General features: G+C 54.5%; 1 protein-coding gene and 1 long non-coding RNA gene across 2 annotated transcripts; one reads left to right on the top strand and one right to left on the bottom strand.

The window, feature by feature from the left end:
* Positions 1 to 784: 784 nt before the first annotated feature.
* On the bottom strand, positions 785 to 1,453 carry LOC309669822. Its single transcript, XR_014268948.1, has 3 exons — positions 1,438 to 1,453; positions 1,229 to 1,335; positions 785 to 1,001 (listed from the first exon to the last, which is right to left on the bottom strand). It is a non-coding gene; the product is annotated as an uncharacterized lncRNA (long non-coding RNA).
* Positions 1,454 to 4,195: 2,742 nt separating this feature from the next.
* Positions 4,196 to 8,697, top strand: SIX2 (SIX homeobox 2). Its single transcript, XM_082481739.1, has 2 exons — positions 4,196 to 4,809; positions 7,488 to 8,697. Exons 1-2 carry the CDS (start codon positions 4,250 to 4,252, stop codon positions 7,789 to 7,791), a joined length of 864 nt encoding a protein of 287 aa, XP_082337865.1. The 5' UTR covers positions 4,196 to 4,249; the 3' UTR covers positions 7,792 to 8,697.
* The last annotated feature ends 13,990 nt before the right edge of the window (positions 8,698 to 22,687 follow it).

Raw genomic sequence — 22,687 nt, 5'->3', positions numbered from 1 at the left:
TCCCTGCCCTCCCCACGGGGGGAGCCGAGGCCGGCTGGCGGGAGCGTCCTCAGCATTGTGCGAGTGGGTGAAGAGCGGTGGGTGGCGATCCCTCTGCCCCCCCGGCTCTCCGGCGGAGGGTCTGTCCCGAGCCCAGCGAGCGGCACCGGCGCCTCGGTACACCGGGCGGGGCGGGGGTGGAAGGGGGGGCGCAGAGGCAGCGGTCGTAGGGGCTTGAGGAAAAATGCAGGGCAGGAGTTTAGGTGAATCGGCTCCCGTGTCGAACGGGGACGGTGCGGGCCTGCAGCCTCCCACGCAAGCTGCTGTCTGCGAGGAGACGGTCGAGGCACAGCCGAGAGGGAGATTCGCAGATAACTGCAGCGCTGTCTTGGCACTCACTTGCGGACACGAATCAGTTACGTGCAATGAAAGGCTCCTAGGAAGCGACACGACCGTCACCCACCCACACCCACCCCTTCCCTCAGATTGTTTGCGCCCCGGTTAATAAAAGGAGCGTTACGATAAAAACGACTTTTTATTTCGCTCATTTTTCACAATTAGTATGTTGACACTGACAGCCTCGCACGCTGCTTCGTGCGCGGCAATGACTGCGCGGCGCGGTGAGGCGCTTCCCGAGTGGGCCCTCGGCAAAGTCACACCCGGGACCGGGATCTGGGCTGGGATGAAACCCCGGCCTTCTCCGCCGGGCACAAGTTACGGTCAGCCCGGATAACGCTTTTCGCCGCGGCTTGAGCGGAGAGAGCCGGCAGCTGCCGGGCAAAATGTCCCCGTCGGACTGGGGGCAAACGCTAGCGAGCGATTCGCGCCTCCTGCTCTGAAATATAATTGCAATGAACGAGCTCTTTCGAAAATGCCGAAAAAGAAAAAAAAAAAGGAAAAAGCTCTTCGCCCGGTCGTCTGGTTCCCTCGCAATTCACTGCAACTTGACTCGCCCCGTGCCGTGGCTTTGCCGCCAGTATCTGCTCTCTCTTCTAGCGCGTACGGGAAGATATTTTTTTCTTCTTTCCCGAAAGTTAAAAGCAGTTACACAAAATTTGGATCCAGATGTCACTAATTTGCAATTGCTCTGGGACGCAAGCTGATACAGGGTGCTCGGGAAGGGGCTAGCCCTGCCTCTGCCCGGCGCTCTGGGAAGCGCCGCAGCGTTACATGCAAAGCTGCAGCCTGGCTAAGGCAGCCTAAAGTGAAAGCGCCTGCGGAGGAGTTGGCGTGTAGGTTCTGTACTCACATTTTAGGGTGCTAAGAAGAGGCTTTCTTAGATCTAAGTCCATGCAACAGGTTTTGACACCTCCTTTCCGGCTAGGGCGAACAGCTGCTCCCGTTCAGATTCAGCCGCTGTGGTTGTGAGACGGAAGGAGAGGAAGCGGAGTCAGGTATATCCCTAATAAACGTGGGGCGACCGAGCGCGGTGGCGAGGAGGCGGGGGGCAGCTCGGACCTCGCTAGCGCTGTTCTTTATTGCCACGGTCCCCCATCGCGGGAGGGAGCGGAACGGGGCTATATTTTCCCTTGCGAAAGGCACACGGCGTGTGCGCAGATGTCGGGGGTGGGAGAGGGGATTTGTGCCTCTCTCGCCGTTTCTGCTCAGAGTAACGTTTGCGGTGGGTCGGTTCTCCCGTCCCGTGACCGTCCGCTACAGCTGCGGCTGCGAACTATCCTGCCGCTTAGGTTGGGTAAGAAGGGATGAGGTCGGGATGCTTTCGTTTACAAACAAGCACAGTTTGAACCCCGCAGAAGTCGGACGGCATCAAGGCACTAAGCGGCCGAGGGATCATTTTGTAAAGGGAGGGAGGGGGGGAGAATCATTCAAGGGGGCTTTACGGACCCGTCACCAACCTCCCTGTATTTGTTTTAAACGAATTTGAGCTGTCTCTCGCTTGCCCTGCAAAAGAAGCCCCTATTTTGCGTCCCCGGGCGATCCAGGGCGGCAGCCACCCGCCCTCCACTGCTTCTTCACGGCAGCACTCGGGAAAAGCCCGGACAGGTAGGAGGACATGCAGCTTCCAAAGCGGAGTGCCCCCGGGAAAATAGACATACGCGGCGGATACGCACAGGCGTCCGGACGCGCTGGGAGCTGGACGCGGGCTGGTCGGCTGCCCCCACCCTCCTCCTCCTCCTCCTCCTCCTCCTGCCTCCCTCCCCCGCCGCATTTCTCCTGGCCGCAGCCCTGGCGCGACTCCTCGCCGGGAGCCGCCGGGAGCCACCGGCCCGGGCGCCACCGCCCCAGCCTCGCCTTCCCCTGGGGACGGCCGCTACGCCCGCCCGGGCCGGCACGGAGGCTCCGTCCATCGGCGGCGGAGGGTCAGGCTGCGAGGCGGGGAGCCGCAGCCCGCTCTCCTGTGGCTTCGCTAAATCCCTGACGCGCCGGGGCGGCTAAAAAGGTACCGTGGCAGGAACCCACAATTGCAGAGACCTCTCCTGTCAGGTCTGCAAATGGCGTAGAAAGAGCTTGTGGTATTAATTATTATTTCTCTGCAACAAGGGGAACGCTAAAGGCCACGGAAAATGCCCTGACTTTGGGGCCGGGAGGCTCCTCCCGGGCGCCTTCACCTGGGCGAGCCCCGGCGCCCGCCGCCGCCCCGGCGGTCCCGCCCGCCCGCGGGGGCACCGCATCGCCCCCCGCTCGCTCCTCTCACCCGCTCACCCTCTCCCGACCTTCCAGCTTGCACAATCTCCCTCGCCTTCCACTTTGTGTAGACCGAAAAGGACGGGAAAGGACACGGGTCCCTGCCCCGCACGGTCAGCAAACTAAAAACGCGGTGTGTAACGGGCACGCGTGGGTGATAAGAGTCTGCTTAATCACGCGGACAGTTTCTGACTTTTGCACGTGTGCCCCTCCTGGATGAAAAACCCCGACACGCTCCTGGAAATCGAGTAGAAATAAATGGCCGGCGTCCAGCGATCACAAATGCCAGCGCTCTGAGCACCGGAGCGTGGTGGGGCACGGCCGGCGCTTAATGGGGAGGTAAACCTTCCCCGGTCCTGTATCATCATGCCTCCTCCTAGCTCCCAGGCAGGTACGATCAGCGTGTAATGGGATCCCAGGTCACGAACAGGGTCTCTATTGTACATGAGAGGCCCCTTCCCTATAAAACTCTCCGACAGTTGTTACTGGGCGCTGGGGAGGGGGGTTAAGCCAACGCATTCAGAAAGAAACTTTCTGCACGGGCCGGAGCAGGGTTTTTCTCCCCACCGCAGCCGGGGGTGCCGGGGACTGCAGAGCCCGCGGTACGGAGCGGCGGGGCCGGGATGGGGCTGCGGGGCCCGGCCTGGGCCCTGGGGCCGGGATGGGGCAGCGGGATCCAGACGGGGCGGCGGGGCCCGGCCGGGGCGGCGGCTCCGTTCCGCAGCGCCCCGCGGTGAGAGGCAGGGGCCCGGGCTCGGCGCTCCGGCGCTGCCCCTCTCCCCCGATGGGCGCCCGCAGCGTCAATCACGGCGGAAATTTCTCCCTCGCTAGCTAATATCTCAGCTCGCAGGGCCGCCTCTGAGTGGATCTGAGCAATCTGTCAACCCAGCCGGGGAGCCACCTCAAAACAGATCGGGTTACCCCTGATTGACAGCGTCACCATGGCAAATAATTTGACTAAAACTATTGTCTTCTCCTGGCAGTCCCCGGGTCAGATAACCGGACCAATCACAGCGCGGATAATCACTTTTCATGCCAGCTTAGAATAATATTATTAAAAAAAAAAAAGGGGGGGAGAGAGAGAGAGAGAAAGAAAGGGGGGAAAAACTCCGAGAGGGAGAGGAGCGAGGGAGCAGGGCTTTACCACTATATTATGTGGGATCTTGCGGCGGCGGGGGGTGGGGGGGAAGCAGGGAGATCCCAAACCGGCGGCCGAGAGGGGTGGGGGTGGGAGAGCCGCGGCCGCTGCGAGCGCTGCAGATAGGAGACAAAAGAGGCACAAAGTTACTCTCGCAACTTGGACTTACAAAAAGGAGGCGGCCGGGGGGAAAAGCCGCCCGCGCTCGGGCTCCCGAGACTTTTTGCATCGCTCTTCTTTTTTTTTTTTTGTTGGGTTTTTTTTTCCCCTCTTTTTTTTTTTTTTCCTTCCCCCTCCGGCTCCCGCCGCCGCTGCGGGGCCGGGCGCCGCCGATGGCCGCGGCCCCCCGCGCCCGGCCGTGACGCCCGAGCGGGCCCCGCCGGGCGCCGCCGCCCCGGGGCCGGCCCCGCATGCCGGGCGCTGCCCGCCGCCCCGCGCCGCTCCCCTCTATGCGGCCGTAGGGTGCGCGGCGGGGCAGGGCTCACCATGTCGATGCTCCCGACTTTTGGCTTCACCCAAGAGCAAGTGGCCTGCGTCTGCGAGGTGCTCCAGCAAGGCGGCAACATCGAGCGGCTGGGGCGGTTCCTCTGGTCCCTCCCTGCCTGCGAGCACCTCCACAAGAACGAGAGCGTCCTGAAGGCCAAGGCGGTGGTGGCCTTCCACCGGGGCAACTTCCGCGAGCTCTACAAGATCCTGGAGAGCCACCAGTTCTCGGCGCACAACCACCCCAAGCTGCAGCAGCTCTGGCTGAAGGCGCACTACATCGAGGCGGAGAAGCTGCGGGGGCGACCCCTAGGGGCGGTGGGCAAGTACCGGGTGCGCCGCAAGTTCCCTCTGCCCCGCTCCATCTGGGACGGCGAGGAGACCAGCTACTGCTTCAAGGAGAAGAGCCGCAGCGTCCTCCGCGAGTGGTACGCCCACAACCCCTACCCGTCCCCACGCGAGAAGCGGGAGCTGGCTGAGGCCACCGGCCTCACCACCACCCAGGTCAGCAACTGGTTCAAGAACCGCCGGCAGCGGGACCGCGCGGCCGAGGCCAAGGAAAGGTACGGCTCCCCACGGCTCCTCCCGGGCTCCCACCGGTGCCCGCGGCTCCCTCCGGTTCCTCCCGGGCTCCCTCCGGTTCCTCCCGGGCTCCCCCCGGTTCCTCCCGGGCTCCCCCCGGTGCCCGCCTGTCCCTCTGCCCCAGCGCCGGCTGCGGGGCCGGGCTCTCCGGGACGGGGGCGCCCGGAGGGGCTCTGCAGGCGAGCGAGGTGGGCGCTCGGCGACGGCCCTCTATCCGCCAAAAGTAGCCCCGGGAGAGGCGGCCGGGACCCCTTCCCCGCCGAGACCCCCACTCCCCGCACAGCCGGCAAGGCGGCCCCGGGGCTGCCCCTTCTGCCGGGGCCGCTTCCCACGGCCGGCGGCGACTCCCCGGTTAAGCGGCGGGGCCGGAGGTGCCGGTGCGGGTCCGCGGCCCGGAGGGAGAGGCCGACGGCGGCGTGGCTGGTGGCGAGGGCTCCGCGCCCCGCACATGCTCGGAGGGTGTCTCGGGGGTTAGTCACCCCGCTGCGGAGAGGGAAAGCCGGGGGGCAGCCGGGAACGAGTGGGTCTGAACGCTGCAAATGGTGGTTCGCAAAAAATCGCCTCTAACGTCGGGTGCTGGCGTGAGGCGGGACACCGACACAGACACTGAACGGAGCAACTTCTTACCTCGCTCCTTAAATTGCAGTTCGTACTCACTACCCAGCAAGGTCCTAATGAATGCGTGTTAATAGACGTATATTCTTATACCGAGCGTGATTCTGAGACGGTGTTTTTCTCGTTAAATGGAGTGAAGGGACCATTAATTGCCGGGCAGAGGTTAATGCCCACATCCTTGGGTATTCGGGATGACTTTTCCGTCAGCAGTCCCCGTGCCTTAGGAAGACGGTTCGAAGAAGCAAAAAACGTCCTCTAACTGCACAGTGGCTCCTCACTAGGCTCGCTCAATTGCCCGGTCCATATGGATCTGATCGTAGGGCCTGCTTGGCTAATTAACGGATTAGAAATCTCCCGTAGATCCGTCCCTCCGAGGAGACTTATTTTCTTTTTTCGTTTCTGCCTTTAACGTGTTTTGGAAACGGGAAGCGCCCCGGCCGCGCAGCTGTGCAGCCCGGCAGGTTCGAGCTCCGCACGGATTTGCTCCGTGCATTTCCCGAAACGGTACTAGCGCTTTAATTTTCCTTCAAATCCCCGCAAGTGTTGGTTTTACGAGATGTTAGAGAGCCTTTTTATTGCTGATAGCGGGGACTCACCTTCAAATATCCAAAGGAAATGAAGGTTACATTTATTCCATTCTTTTTTTTTTCTTCTTTACTGAGGAATCAAATTTTAAAGGTCTCCAGAGACAAATAAGATTTTTGACATTGAAAAAATACACTCAACCTAATATTACACTCCAGGCGTTGGAAAACAGACCGTTCATGGGATTGCCATTCAGTCAAGCAAACTTGTTCAAACAGAGCTTTCTTGTCTATTTTTATTTTTTTGGCACAAAGTGTCTCCAGCCACATCCTGCAGCCCTTATTGAGGAAAAACCGTCAGCGCAAGGGCTTCACTTCTCTCGACCAAATCCTGCAGGATAGGGCCCCTCTGCCAGTTAGTGCGCTTCAAGTCTTCCGCAGAAGCTTTTAAATAGGCTTGCAATGCCTTCAGTATTTCAGGCAGGGCTGTGTCTAAAGTATTTCTACGAGGGCTATGCCTTAAAGCCGCGTTAGCCTTAATGGGCCACTCGCCCGCACCCCGTGTTTCCCATTTCATTTCGGAAAAAAAAAAAATAGAGATAGATATGTATACATATGTATGTCTATGCAAGGGCTTGGCCAGCCTCCAGCGATTTCTCCGTATTTACCCGGTGATGGATTTTGAAATTACGTCCTGCCTTTCCGATCCGGCTGCCTCTGCCGGTAGGCGCACCGGCGGTGCCGGTTCCCCCCGCCGCCGAGCCGGGTGCGGGGCCACCGGGGCTGCGCCCTCCGCCGCCCGGGGAGGGGCGGGAGGGTCGGCAGCGGGCGTGCGGAGCATTTCCCGAGAGGGCCGGGGAAATAAGCGAGTTAACTCTGTTTGCTTGCCTTATCTTCCATATTGGGCTATGTTTTGAGCTTTAAGCTCAGGGCGAGGGGGAAAAAAACCCTCCAGTGACTTAAGCAAAAGCCTTTCCCGCCCGATGCGAGCCTGGGAGGCTGTGCTGCTGCACAGAGCGATCCTGCCTCCAGCTCGCCCTGCTTTGGCCTTCCCAGCAGAAATTGCGGCCGAACTGCTCTTCAGCTCCGGGAGCAGTTACAAAGTTAAAAAGTTTTTTTTTTTTTTTTCCCGTTCCTGATGTCTTCCTCCCTCGCTTCCCTTCCCTTCCCTTCCCTCCCCCCCCCCCCCCCCTTCCCCCTTTCCCCCCCACCACGCTGTGCAAATGCTTTGGAGGCAGAAAATGACGTTTTGGCAAAGTGACACTTTCCGCTGGGCTGGTGGGAGACTCTGTTTACAAGCTCGGCGGACCTTAGACCTTTGTGCCAGATGAAGAGGCCTTGGAGGTTTGCAGAGTTTGTAAACCTACTGTTTCTGCATTCCCCCTCCGCTCGCCGCCCCCGGGAGCCAGCTTCCCGCCGCCCGCCGCCCGCCGCCCCCGCTCCTGCTCCCGCTCCCGCGGTGCGCGCCCCGGAGCGGCGGCCACACGGTGATTTCCCTCCCTCTTTTGTGTTTCCTATAGGGAAAACAACGAGAATTCCAACTCCAACAGCCACAACCCGCTCTCGGCGTCAATGAACGGGAATAAGACAGTTTTGGGGAGCTCAGAGGACGAGAAGACGCCGTCAGGGACCCCGGATCACACCTCCTCCAGCCCCGCGCTGCTGCTCAGCTCCAACCCCGGGCTGCAGCCCCTGCACGGCCTGGGCCACCCCCAGGGCCCCAGCGCCATCCCCGTGCCCAGCGCCGACCCCATGCACCATCACAACTTGCAGGACTCCATCCTCAACCCCATGTCGTCCAACTTGGTCGATCTGGGCTCTTAAAACCGTGTACACGCTCTCTCCTTCGCATCAGCCCTCTTTTACTCTATTTTTTCCCTTTTTTTTTTTTTTTCCCCCTTAATTTTACCAGAGACTTTGAAAGCGATGACACACTCCTTAGTGGATGTGTTGTGCCCTTTGGCAGCAGGCTGGCTGCAGGTTTGGAAGGTATCGGACTCGGCTGTGGGCAGTAACGTTGTGAAAAGCCTTAAGGGTTGCTTAAAGGTGGTCTCAGGCGTGTAAGGGCTGTCGGACAGGAGCTGTGATTTTCACGGCAGGCTGTGAGGCGGTTCGGTGTTAGCAGCTCTCTCCAGCCTTAACTTCGCGAATCTCTCGGTGGTGTCACTCGATCGGGCCGGTCTGTGTGGGAAGAGGCACAATTGTAATCTTTTATTTTCGGGGGGTGGGGAGGAAAGGGGAGCGCAAGGGCCGCTGTTTCCATGCCTGTTTGGAAGTTAACACATGGCTCCCGTTATTCTATTGTAGTTATGTATCCGTGGCAGGTGTACGATGTACAATTTCAACTAAGAATACAAAAGTTGTAGTCAAGTTATAGCAGCAACACGCGCTCTAGGCAGACTCTGTAACCTTCTTGTAGCTGATGCTATGCAGAGAGACGGCTTCTTTGGCCTTGTCCATGCGGTGCTTTCGCCATTTGCTGGGTGGGAAAGGAAGTGGTGGCCCGGCTCCGGCCCCCGGGGAAGGAAAGGGCAGCTTCTCCCCTCGGTGGGCGACGAGAGCAGGAGCGGGCTTCAAAAGAAAAGAGGAATTGCTGCTCAAGTTTAGACCTAAACGACAGTATCAACCGCAAGTCACTCACCTTAGTTTTGTTTATTGTTTATATTATGTGAATACATTCTTTGGAAAATATTTCTGCTTTTATTTTATAATAAAAATTTAGAAATTTAACTCAGCGTGCGGTTGCTTCACTCGCCCGCGGGGTGTTTTCGGGCTCAGCCCTGAGCGGAGCAGAGCGGGCGGCCCGGTGGCCGGGGCTGACGGCGCTCGGCCGGGGGAGGCGGCGGACAGCCGGGGCGGTGTCAGGGTCCCCGCCACCCCCAACCCCCCTTCCCGGGGGTCCCCGTCTGCCGCCGCAGAGAGGAGCAGGCCTCGCCCCCCACCTCCCCCCGGGCCCTCAGACGGCACCCCCGCTCCCCTGCCCCGTTTTGGGGTGCCCAGCGGAGCAACATCCTGGCACGTCGGGGGCAGCTCCGGCCCGGCCCGGGGAAGCGGCGTGCGCCGGGGGCGAGCGGGAAGGCAAGGGGACGGGGAAGGACAGGCGGTGTGGACCCAAAGGGAAGCGGGAATGTCTCCCACCTGCTGCCCCCGAGGGCATGGCCGGGCAGGCTGCGGGCTTTTCCGCCCCGGTGCCCGCTGGCCCCGGCAGAAAGCCGCCCCCGCCGCCCCACGCAAACCGAGCGTGGCCAGATCCTGCTCCGGGGTCCGGCACGGCTGGGCTGCAAACGCCTTGCCCGTGGGAGTGATGCAGGGAATGGCATTTCTCTATTCCTCTCCTTGTCCTTCCTTTCTTCCCACCCCCTCTTCCCCCGCCGCCCTTTTCTGTAAGCACAGGGTGGCAAAAGAGACAGGCACGTTGCTTGCGAGTTTCCTTCATTAAAAGACAAGAGCTCAGGGTGATTTCATTATAGCCTGCACCCTCGCTACCAACTCTTTGCTAGAAGCCGAATGGGATATATCATCTGTTTAAATGTTCCTCGGAGCTTGCAAGGGGTTTTATACGTCCTTTTTTTTTTTTTTTTCTTTCCTAAAATGAACTTCTTGCGAAAAATAAACCGAGAAAGCGATATGGCTTCAAGCGGGATAGAAATATGCGTAGATCAGCAAAGATCGTGTCCAGGTTTCAGACGCTGGCTGAAATTTCAATCAGCGGGAGTTTTGTGCGGGCAATGTCCTAATTTGAGATAATCTGGGGCTGGATTAGCGCCTCTGTGTTTGTGGGTGCCCGCTAAAAGCATATTTCTCTGAGGCCCCGTTAAAGTCTATAGAAGGGAAGGTACGGATGTCGGTAACGGGGAGGGTCGGCCTCGGAAAAAAGCTCTCTCTTTACTCGTGGTTATAAATCCAGTGTTCTCGTTATGCTGGGGTGTAGCGGAGTACAGTGTTACAGTATATTCAGGTTTGTTTCTCCTGTTCCTGCTCCTTGGGGTGATTTTTCAGCAGCGGAGATCATGCGGCTGTTGCCTCTGCTGGGGGAGGTTACCAGTGCGGTCCTGCGTGCATTAGGGTCTAAACAGCAGATCCTGTTATTTCCGTTTAGGGGCATCTAATAATTTTAGCTATGAATTTTAATCCTTCGAAAATAAACGTTTCGCAAGTATAGGAACCACTGCTTCCTAGGGCTGCAGAAGGTCTCCGCTCCCTGTAAAATAATACATGCAGCGGTGCAATATTGCAAAGAATTAATTAATTGGCTAGTTAATTATTTTGTATTTTTAGAGACAGAAATAAGTTTGGGAAGGAAAACGGAACGACTGGGTTAATAAAACATGGCCTCGAAACTGAAATAAAGCCCGAAGGTTGTGCCTGTTGGAGGGAGAAAAAAAAAAAAAAAAAAAGATTAGAGAAATAGTAAAGCCAAGATGGGGAACATTTAAAGAGGCAATATGAAAACAGGATGGGGTTTACGTGGTTAATAAAAGGTCATATTGCACAGAGGAGGCAGAATTCGATCGCGGAAAGTAAATGAAGGGCTGACAGGGTGAGAAAGGCCCTTTGAAAGCGAGGGGCGATGAAAACTCCTGTAAATTGCAGCGAGGATCACTTATATACGGAGAAAGGAAGAGAGGGCGAGTCGCTGAAGTCAATTAAAGATAGCTAGAAACAGAAATCATGCAGTATGAAAAAAAAAAATAATCTGCAGGTCAATCTAGCATTAAGGGCGCACACAACTTAAAGCCCAGATGATGGGACATGTGTAATGCAACCTGAAAACCCGCACATGTTAAGACTCATTTTATCGGACCGTACTTGCCTTAGTAATGATGTCTGGTAAATTAGCGCAAATCCCCCCGATTTTCCACGCACAAAAAAAAAAGTTCCCGATAGAGGAATATGCCGAAACTGACGTGACTAATCCTTGGTTTTAAACAGATTAGTTATGATTCACTAGCATTACGTTACATGGGGCATATCTCATCTCAGGGTTGGTTGTTTACGGGGTACCCACGCAGGTTTCGGGGCATAAATAAAAAGACAGTCCGGACCGGGCAGTCTTTCCCCATGAAATTCCCCCTGACACTCTCCGGGCTGAGGCCGGGATGCAGTGGACAAACCCCACAGCTGAGCCCCTATAGCTTGGACACCTAGGGGAAAAACTGCGCTCGGTCTCTCTCGTATATACACACACACGTACATATATATACATATGCGTGCATATATATATAAAAGTGGTATTTGCCCTCAAACTAGAACCTTACCAAATTACCTAATGAATGCAGCATTTACGGACCCCAGAAGTGTAACTCGAGTAATTCCTTTAGATAGCAGGGCGCTGCATATTCACGGTGTACTAGAGCAGATTTGTTCTGCTGGGAAGGCCAGCACTTTATTACACAAGTGTTAACTGTCCTGGTGCTGTGCTGAAGAGGGTTATGAGAGAAACTGCGCATTTGAGACAGAAAGCAATTTTGGCTCTTCTGCCAGAGCGCAGCTCATCACCCTGCCGGGAAATACTGATGAACGTGAGGGGAGAGCATCCCGACAGGCTACTGAAGATGTGGCACAGTGACTGAAGGAGAGCATGATGCTTTACTGGAGACAGGGAGCAAGTTTATTGGAGGAAGAGCCTTTCCTATGAGTAGGGGAACGTGTGCTGGAGCTTGCTATCCAGCTGGTTAAACGTCTTCCCTCTGCAAGCCCTTGCAGGATCTTGGGGATAAACAGGACCCTCTGGGAAGCACAGTCACATCTCATCTACCAAAGGCTGTGTGGCTGCGTTTTCCTTTGGATAATATAAGCCATTTTGCAGGCTTTCAGCACAATCTACACGAGAGAAGTCGCCTGCTTGGCATATTTCTTGTGGGCTACCCCGGAGAAAGCTACGTCCCCTCTTCTTGCCGCCCCTGGCTCAGCAGTTCGGGCCTAACTGAAGCCCCAGCGTGTGTCTGAGGGGGGCTGCCCCAGTCCCGGAATGAAAAGCCTTGGAAGTGCCCCTGCCTGCCCAGCAATGTTTGTGTAAAGCACTCGAGCTCCTGTTACCAGACCCGGAAACAAAATCTATTGCCTTCTTTAGGAGAAACAAACGCAGCCCGGTATGAGCAGGATCTTGCCTTGAACAAACCCCTCACTTGAGCATGACAAATAACGCAGGGGGATGGCGATGAAAACGCTGGCCACTGGCCCTTGCTGCAGAGCTCTTTAACTTCCTCTGCTTAGTGAATCAAAACGCTGCGGCTCAGGCGGCCAAGAAAAATACACTGAAGGGAACTTTCAGTGCTTCGGCACACAAGGAAAAGGTGAGGGTTTTGTCTGAAGGAGAGTAGCTCTGGGCTTTGGAAAAATACATACTTAAATTTAGGAGCCGGGCTGCCTGATCAGCTTCTTCCCAGTTTGCGGCGGGGAGCGGAGCTCAAAGCTTCCCCTCCCTGCTCCGGGGAGGCGGCTCCTTGCTCGGCGAGAAGGTCCATCGCCTTCCCACTCAAATAAAAGGAGCGGGGGGGGAGAGGGGGGGATGCGTTTTGTTGTTGGTTGGGTTTGTTGTTGGTTTTTTCCCCCCCCCCCCCCTTTTTTTTTTTTTCCGCTGGGCGAAAACGCTCAACCTCCAGCTCTAAATATCAAATTCGTCTTTATCCTTCAGAGTCTCGGTGTGTCGCAGAGCTGGTCTCGCTCCGCGCCCCGGGGGTACCGGGAGGAGGTGGCGGCTGCCTAGCGAGCGGTCGGGCTTGCTGGGCGGCAGAGCAATGAGCTATTCCTGCCTCCAGCCCAACCCGTGTCCTACAGGGAAAAAAAAAAAAAAACAACCCCCAAAAAAAACCCAACCCAACCCAACCCAAACCAAAAAAAAAAAAGACTCCTTAAAAAAAAAAAAAAACAGCCAGACACACGGAAACAAATTGGGACTTCGCCAAGGGTCTGGGACTCAGAGGGAAACGGAGAGGTTTAGTGGGAGCTAAGGTGAACAGACAGGTAAAATGTTACATCAGCAAACGCTGCTGCCCAGGAGAAGAGAGGAGAGGAGAAACCACTTGGACAGATGAAAATCGCACATGTGCTTCTGATGACCCCATTAGACGCGAAGTCCTCCAGGAAATACATATTTGAAACAGCCAGGAAAAACAAACATGCCTTTTATAGACTTGCCTGTCCCGCCATGAAAAATGCAAACCTCGGTATGGTGCGTGTGATCTAGGGGGTGGGAGGGAGAAAGGTGGAATAGATTTTGTAAAGAACTCGATTAAAGCTACCTTCATTAGGAATATTCATTTGCGCTGCTCTGCTCTACAAAAATAGGCGTGAAAACCGAGGTAGTAGTTAAAACTACCGCCAGTGAGCTGGATATCTGAGTCTGAGAAGTGACTGTCAGGAGCTCTTCTGGGTGTCAACACGGGCAAAGGGGGGCTGGCAACAATGAAGAAAAAAACCCGGGGGGTGGTGAAGAGTTAAAAAGCGGGACTTTATAAAGCCTACAGCTTGCCGTAAATTTCGGCAAAGACCGGTGAATCATATTGGAAGAGCGATTTCTCGTAGCGCGGGAGTTTGCGTCTGGGCAGAGATACCCCCCAATCCCTCCGTTCCAAAGCGCTGTTTTGGATGCAGTCGTGGGGGGTGTCGGGGGAGAGAGCAGAGACTCGATCCGACAGCAGTAAAGCCATCACCGTTCCTTCTCTCCCCGCCTCTGCACACCTCGGGGGGGGGGGGGGGGAGAGCAGGTGACTTTCAACCCCTCTGGTGGTGTGGGATGCGTTTAATCGGAAGAGGCTAAATATCGTCGCCCCGCTGTCACTGAAGGGCTGCGGGGGAGGGGGAAGCATTACCAAAGCCTGAGCTAGTAGCATCCCCCGAGAGAGGCCCGACTCGACCACCGAGCAGGGCCGAGCCGGGACCCCTCCGGCTGCCGCGGCACAGGCAGCCCCCGACGCAGGGGCCGGCGACCGCTTGGGAACCCGGCGCCGTGAAACCAAGCGGTCGCCGGCCCCTGCCGTCGGGGTCTGCCTGTGCCCCGGCGGCCGCCGACTCCTGCCGTCGGTGGCTGCCTGTGCCGCGGCCACCGGACCCGCCCCGTCGTAGGGAACAGGCTGTTTCCCACCGACGGGGCACACACGGCAGGCGGTGTCTCTGCTCCCTGCAGCTCGCTCCTTCCAGCCCGCTCTGCTGCCAAAGGCGGAGGAGCAGCTCAGGGCGCAGGGGGTGCTGGAGGGGGGCGAGGGGGGCCTCCAAGGCTGCTGCGGAGCCAGGGACGAGTGGGTTTCTCCCCATACCCTGAGATATTCGGTTACACATGAGCCCAGCAGCTGCTTGGGGCGAGTATCCGCACCCCTACGCACCGCGCAGCGAGCGAGGAAAGGAGAGGACATTTAAAACTTAAGAAACATCTTGGGATACCGCTCTTAAGAGCGCGTTGAGCGCACACCCAACAAAAACATCAACAACTGGAAAGTCAGGACGGTTTGGAAACCTCTCGGATTCAAACGAAACCAGACGTGGGGCAGGGAGGTGTTGGCAGCGCTGCGCGGGGCGCGGAGCCGGGCGGCGGGGGCCCCGCGAGTGGCTGTGGGGAGCGGCCTGGGGGTAGGCTCCGTCCCCGCGCAGCAACCGCGCTGCCTTCCCAAATTAGAAAGGCCGGAGGTGGACGATCCCACCTCACTCGCGATTTTGGCAGAAACCGAGGCGGTCGGAGGCAAGAGGCGATGCTGACACCGGACTCTGCTACTGCGGGTGCGTGCGGGGCCGGGCTCCGTCTCCCCGAGTGTGCCCAGAAAATGTCAGTGCTTTCTCCTCCATAGGTGCGTCACAACCCCCTCACGGTGCCGTGGCTCTGCGGGGTGGTTTCGGCCGGAGAAAAGCCCCAGATACCTCTCAGCTTAGAAGAGGCATTTTATTTCTTTTTTTTTTTTTTTTTTTTTTTTTCCGGGCGAGGCCGGCACAGCGAAAGCGGCGGTGTTTCCCACCTACAGGCTATTACTTTGAGACCTGATGGTTATTTCTGCCGGTCTCCGAGATGCCGTCCCTGCGGGGGATCTCCGGATGTTTAGGGAGGCCAGTCGCTCTCCCGTAATAATTCTAAATCGGTTGTATTTGTTACCTCGACTAGTGCCGGGCGATCGCAAATAAAGCCGCCTTGACGATAGTCACCCGGGCACTGTTGCCGTCACCGTTAATTTGAAACACCCCCACCCACCCCCCGACCCCGGCGCGGGGGGAAGGACCGGGCTATGGCACTGCCCGTCCCCACCTCCTGCCGCCCGTCCGGCCCTCGCCGGGGGCCTCGCACGGGCGGCGCGGGGGTTTGTACCCCAAGGAGAGCCTGGCCCTGCCTGAGGTGCCCCGGGGGAGGACGACGAGCTGCTGCTCGAAACCGCCTCCCGCAAACCCGGTGATTGGGAAGGGTCCGGGAAGGTGTCCCGTCCCCTCCCGGCATCTCCCCGCTGGGGCAGACGTCGAGGGGCACGACGGAGAGCTGTGTCCGGAGGGCACAGGCTCCCCTACACGCCTTTCACCCCCACAGCCTTTCGAGGCCACAAAATGCCCCCGCCGTCGGTCTGCAGTGCAGGGGGACCCCATCCCCCGGTAGGTGTCCGGCGGCGTCCCGGCTCCCCCTCCCCGGGGCCGCGCCGCTCGCATGGGCTCGCTGGAGCCGGGGCAGCGCTGCGAAGGGCTGAGAGGGGCTGCGGTGTTAGTGCGAGAGAAGGCTTAAGCCTTCTGCCTACCCGCTCGGTTGGCATGCGCTGCCATTTCGATGGTATCTCGCTTTTGGAGGCATTTTATGGCTGGGGGAAATCTAATCCGGTGAAGAGAAAGGAAGAGAATACTGTTGGCATTGAATGAACTCCGTGTGGTAATCTTCGGGCAAATGTGCGGGTTTCCATGCCAAAGCAAAGTGGTTTTTTTTTCGTCGGGTCTGCTCATACTCTGAAGGGAGGCGAAGACACCATTTAAGAAATCCAGCTGGTTGCAAATCATACATTTAATCTCTCAGCTGGAATGATTTAATGGATCAGTATCGAGTAACAGTCCTGGAAAAGTAACCTCCTAAAAAAACAGAGATAAATCCTGATTGAATAATAGTAAATGAAAACCGTGGATTACAGGGACTGCAAGACAGTCTTTTCCTTGCAGTCCTCGAAAGATGCCGCCTCAGAGGGGCCAACCGAGCCGACAAAGCCCCCGCATGTCATTTTGTTGTTGGCGGGGGCAAGTCCCTGCAGCCTGCTGTGCCCCCTCGTACCCTCCCCCCCCCCCCATACACACACACACTTGGGGAAGCCTCCCCCCTCTCTCCTCATGCCCTGGGCACCTTCTGAAACGGATTCTCTGAGGTGCAGGGAGCAGAAACACAAGCCCTCCCCACCGGCGCTCCGCGATCGGGCGAGCGCCGACGTGCCCGGGCCCGAGGCGCGCCTCCGGCGGGGGCACCGGGGAGGGCTCCCCTCGAGGGGACACCGGCAGCCCAGAGCCAAGGCGGCGACCTTGCCGAAAGCCACCCGTCTGCCTTGGGCCTGCCCAGGAGCCTCGCTGGGATTTTTCTTTTTCCAGCAGGGAAGGCACAGAGGCGGGGGAAGGAACTGTTACGCCGGGGGAAGTGGCAGTTTCCCCCGAAACGTGAAAACAGGAGAGCAAACCCTTTGCCCCTCTCTGTCCTTTTGGGACGTGGTGGAGAGAGAAGCGGTACCGAGGCGATGGGGGGGAGCTGGGGGCAGCCCGCTGCCGGTGGGCGTCGCGGGGGTCGCGGGGGCCCCTTCGGCGGCCGGGGCTCCGGGGGCTTTTTTAACCCTCCCATTGCCGTAACTTTAACCGGGCTCTGGCAGCTCGGGCAAAGCCGCCAGCGAAAGAAGTATCTCGGCCGGGAATGCAACAGCACTTGACTCACCTCCCCCCGGGCCGAGGGGGAGGTCATTACTGCGCTTAATTAAAAGCACTTCCTCACGGGGGCAGGTGCTTTCCTTGCAGCGGCCCCGGGGGCTGCCCCCCCTATCTCCCCCCGCCACCCCCTCGGTGCCCCCGCTCGGGCCTCGGGGGCGGCTGCCATGCGGGGCCCCGGCCGCTGACACCCAAACCCTCTCCTCGCCCCCGGGGGGAGCCCAGCCCCGCTCCCCGCTTTGCCCTGTGAGCTGGGCGAGGGAAGGAAAAAACCCCGCGGGGCTGGCGGCGGGCACCCGTGGGAGCTCCCCGGCGGAGCTGCCTTCTCCGTCCCGCAGCGGCGTGGGGCTGAGGGTTTCTTTTTCTTTTTTTCTTTTTTTCTTTTTCTTTCTTTTTTTTTTTTCTTTTCCCCCCCAAATCATCCTCTTCGGAGCCCAGAGGAGCCGGAGTTTTAGGGGGAGAAGTGGGTTTGCTCTCACGTTTCCCGGCGTTTCGTGTTACCGACGGTGAGACCCCGTCGGAGAGCGTTTCTGCGGCGGGCTCTGAGCCGCCCACACCTCCGGGGGTGGTGGTGGTGGGGGGGGTGGGAAGTACACCTTTGCTTTCGGTTCTTTTACCGGGAGCAAAGCTGAGAGGGCGGCGAGGAGAGGGCGGGAGGGATCGCCGCTCGGCTGGGTCTCCCCGCAGCCCCGCATCGAGCAGCATCGCCCTTATAAGGAATGTAATGCAAGGGCGAATGTCGTCAGCACAGCATTAGCACATTTTTGTCATTAAATGTACTCGAGTCGTAATAGCTGTTTATATTTACAGGGCATTCTTGAACGCAAACCACATGCTCAAATCGTCCCTAGATGAATCTCGAGTCGGTGAAAGTCAGCGCTTCCCAAGGACAGCTTTGGTGACAAGGGCAGCTCGGGTCAAAACCAGCTTAGTTTGGGGTTACCTATTTATAGAGACGGAAAATCTAAATAAAGTTAAAGAAACGGGACGTCGAAAAATCTCGGAAAGTGTTGAGAAACTCAATCTATTTTTTTCTTTGTTCACATCATTGTGTGTTTTTCAATCTCAGCCTCTTTCTAAAAATATTGCCGTATATATACTGTATATAAATATAAATATAAATTTAAAACGACTCCTCCATTTCAAAAGACCTCTCCAAAACTTTTCAACAATTTCAATGTCTTAACAATGTTTTTACATAGAAAGGTTGTTAGAATTTTCCTTTCTTTTTCTGCAGGCAGTATAGACTTTGACAAATTAGTATTTTATGTTAGCTATTAATATTTTTCATATTGCTTTCAAATAAATTAGTATAAGCTTTTGAAAAAAATCCCCACTTGCCCTGTCTATTGAAATCATAGCTACTGTCATGCAGTTCATGTCTGTAAGAAAAGCTAAATAAAATAGCTATTCTGAAAAGCAAAGTGTTCATGTGCACGAATCAGAAAACTGTTGATCTTAATCATAAAGGACTCAAACGGTCTTTTTAACACTTGGCTTTCTATCTGTACAATCTTTATAGGATTACTTTTTCTATTAAGTGACTTTTTTACAACAAGCGTGTAAGCAGATGTGTAAAATTTTAGGTACAATATGCTTTAAAACAGATTTGTGGGTGTTTAATGTTACTGACAACGGTATAGCTACAGAAAGTCAAATAATAAATTACTTCTAAAGCATTTGAAAAGGATTTGTGTCTTTTCCTTGCATTTGTTTTTCGGCCAAGAGCAAGAGCCTGGCCCTGCTCTTTTTGAAGACAGTGGCAAAGTTCCCACCTACACCCCAAGGATCCGTGAAGTCACTCAGAGTTTTTCCATGGACTTTGGATCAAGCCCATAGCATGAGTCAATTTAAGAAGTGATTACTTCTCTCTCATAGAAATGCACATTGCATTTGCTTAGATAACTACATCTCGAGGATTTTTTCCACCCCCATATTCTAGGATCTTAAATGAGGAAATTCTTTAGTCAAAATTTCCTTGAAATGGGTCCAACTCTCCCTGCCCCCACCAAGTACACACCTCCAGTTTGGGACTAGCTCTAGGTGGCACTGCTCTTCTCATAAAACCACCCTTCTTTTTGTCCCTGTTCACCTTCTGGCCTGTCTTCCCCATAATCCTCCAGCAAATCTGTCTTCTTTTGTGAGACAGAGAACCAGCAGATTCTGGAAAAGGAGACCCGGGGAATCTGTGGAAACCCAGAAGCAGCACCAGCCACAGGGATGACATAGAAAAAAAGACCCACTCTCCCCACCCTACATTTCTGGCACTAACTCCTCCCCTTTCCTCACTCCACAGCTTCCTCAACCTATCTTTAATAAATGTGCCTCAAGATAAGGGTTTTTATACGAGTAGGAATGACTTTATTGCCCTCTCTGCTAACTACAGAAAACCCACGCACCCCTTGTCGCTCACCACCCACTAGAAGGAAAGGGTCACCGTGGAAGAGCAGGCTGCTGGGGTAGATTCTGGTTAAAAAACCCCAAACATCTGGCCCTGACAGCATCATCTGCTACAAGAAAGATCCTGCAAGGACAACAGTGCCCGCAGCCCTGCAGCCAGCACAGGGCAGGGGAAGGAGCAGACGCTACATGGGGGGTGACAGGCGCCATCCCACAGCTCGGTCGCCCCCAGGTGCCCCCCAGCAGCTGGTGCACGATCATATCTGCCGTACCAAGCTTGTTCCGCTCAGGCAGCATCAGGAGGGTGGAAAGGTGACCCCCACGCTGCACTTCCAGCTTGCTGTCAGTCTGCGCTACGTGTAGTTTGGCTGGACCCCAGAGCCCGCCTGGGAATCTTCAGATCACATCTGTGTTTGATTACATCTGTTTGGAGCATCTGTTTATGTCTATCTGTGGCATTATAAAGGAATCTCCGAGGCCTGTTTTGTTATGTCATGCAGAAACGAGATGGTGTCAGCCAGTCAGCGCTGCGGCGCAGTGAGTGACCCAGCCACGGGCGGAGCAGACTGAGGGTGCGGGCAGAGCCCTGACACCACGGTGGGCAGCCCCCGGTGCGAAGCTGAAATGGGGCAATGCGGAGGTGTGAATGGGCGGCTGGGTTTTACCCACCCCACGGACCCACTGCCACCAGCGCTCACTGACATTTCATCTGCGAAATCCGCTTGCCTTCGTTTGTGTCAAGAAGAGACATTTGCGTAATTAATGTTCCCTCATTTCTTGCAAATCCCTATTCTCCGAGGAGTGAATAATGCCGACTCCCGGGTAGGTCAGAAGGGTTTGTGCAACATTTGTGTTTATTTCCCAAATACGGACTTGGAAACCTGTGGTTGCTGGTCCCAGTGCTCCCTGCTCAGGTGTCAATCACCAGCATGGCAGTCTCCGGCTGGTGCAGCACTACCGGCTGGGGGAGGCTGGAGGAGAGGACAGAAGCCAGATAAAGCTGTAAAATAGCCCAGCATTTATTTATGGCACAATAGCAATCAATTTTGCCTTTTAACTTTGTGGCAACTGTACCTAGTCTCTGGGTACATTAAGTAAAAAATGAAATTGCTCCTTTGCATACAAGCAGATTACCAACATTGATAGTTATCTAAACAATTTTCTTCTGTCATTTGCGAACAAGTAAGTTTTATTCAATTGAAATAGGCAGTGCAAGGCAATGCTGCTTTTTATCTGTGGTTGAGCTGAAATGGTGGATTTGTCAATGCAGTGCTTTTTTTAAGCAGATCTCTGTATCTAAATGAGAACGCTTTAAAAAAAGAGGGGCAATGTATTTCTGGGATCCCATAACCAGCTCCTCACAACAGACGAGTGTGTTCATTTGACTGTCGGTTACAGAGTGAACAGCAGCATGAGGAGCACCCAGTGTGACCTGTGTGCTTCAGGACACTGGTACATCTACAAGCACCTGTAAGGAAAAGTAACGTCATCATTTTACAGCTGAGCAATCCGGGACAGGGAACCGGCTGACAAGCCTGGAAGTCCAAACTATTGATAACCAATATTAACTCGAACTCCTTTTGAGATTCCTTTGTAGGGCAAAACTCTCAAGCAGAAGAGCTTTATAAATTTCCTGACCGTCTGAGAAAGACAGGTGGAACTGTCACCAACACATTTTATCATGTCCTGGACCAAGTCTAGCCTCCTTTACCTGTGAAGTGGAGCCTCCTCCATCAAGGCTGCCATTGCCTGTGACCTATGAAGAATGCTCCTATTGATTAAACAGTTTTGTTTTCTCACACTGCAAAGCCATAAACTTGTATGTTACCTGTCACTATCATTGGTGCTCTCTATTACAGTCCAGTAATAGTGCAGGTTTTGTGATCTGACAGGACACAACGTGACGTACGGTAAGCATTTCATCAGAGCCTGTTCTCCCAGAATTGCCAATCATGTCACCAAGGAAATGGTGGTCATGGCAGAGTTTCACTGGCAAAATGCTCTCAGTCAGTTACTGATTCTCTGATGACAAAATCTTGCGGGTGATGCACACCATCTCTAAAAAGTGCTCTGTACCCTTTATCTACTGATAGACATATTCCTCCTGGAAATAAATACGAGCTCAAGGGGAATATTGTTTTGCCACTTTCATTTTATTGTATGGAATTCACAGATTAAAAGTGCCCTGTCGTAAGCTTATACTTTACCTTTCAGTGCCATCAGTGATGGAACAGTCCAACTCCAAAATTAGATAGGAGGCACCCATAATGGTAAGGTATAATAAGCTATGGGATAAATAGTGTCCAGCACTTGGATTGTGAGCCTTGTTGGCACTGCCTTGAGAACTGTCTAGGTGTCTGTTCTATGCATATAGGAAGATATTTTACAGTTTTCTGTCTTTGCTAGGGAAAAGAAACACATCCTGATTTGTCCCTGCCAAAGGATAAATCCCCTTAAACAGCTCTTATATTTTAGGCAGTCTTCTATATATACATACCTATCTCTTTTTTGTTAAATCTCAGATTGCTTCTGTCAATCTTCCCTGGAGTTTCTCTGGTTTGTCCCCACTGTTCAAATAATACTGTCCGGAATTTAACATAACGTGGCAGCGGACAGGGATCACATGAGAGCTACTGTAACTCTACTCTATGACATAAACAAACACATAGATCAGTTACCACACCTTGGACTGCACAGCAAGGCAGTGAAGGGATATATGCACCCTGGCATTCACTACCTTGCCTGATTTTTACATCCATTAATTATTTTTCTTAGATATCTTCATGCCGTTATTTTTTTTTCCTCAAACAAATCTCACGTTGTTCATTTCTACCCACATTTGAATCTCCCTGGATTCCTTTGCTTCGTTCTCAGTTCAGCAATATTTCTTAACCCAGTGTCATTTGAAAGTGTCAGTGATATGTATTGTATTCACTCTGATTGTTAATGAAGATGTCAAAGATTATGTCAAATACTGCTCTCATTAAATACTCCTTTCATGATTTGATACACTACCATTTAAACTTGATTTTTTTTTCAGAGCCATTCAGGCACCTCGCCAACTTCACGCGTGCTCTCACAAATTTAAAATTAATTTCCAGTTAAGATTTCACAATGAAACAATCTAATAAAATACACAAACAGTTACTGTACTTTTTTCATCATCCAGTTTTTTTTTGTTTAATTTTCCATGTCAGGATTCTTTCTTGACAGCCCTGTTACAGTTTGCACACGTAAAATAGGTCCAATGCTTCCCTGAAGTGATGAGTTTATTGCACATGCGGTATAAAATAAGAACCACTTTTTAGCCTCAGGTGTGAGGAGTGGCCAGGAAGGATGATGGGAGTGAGGGAACGGTTTCACGTGGGATAATTAATTTAGTGCACTCACAGCCTCTCTTTTTTTTCTTTTTTTTTTTTTTTTTTCCCCCCTGGAGTAATTTGAACCCAAGCAAGGAGCAATC

The sequence above is a fragment of the Vanellus vanellus genome (assembly GCF_965231255.1).
Source record: "Vanellus vanellus genome assembly, chromosome: 3".
Lineage (NCBI taxonomy): Eukaryota > Metazoa > Chordata > Aves > Charadriiformes > Charadriidae > Vanellus > Vanellus vanellus.
This window is presented reverse-complemented; position numbering and strand designations above follow the sequence as displayed.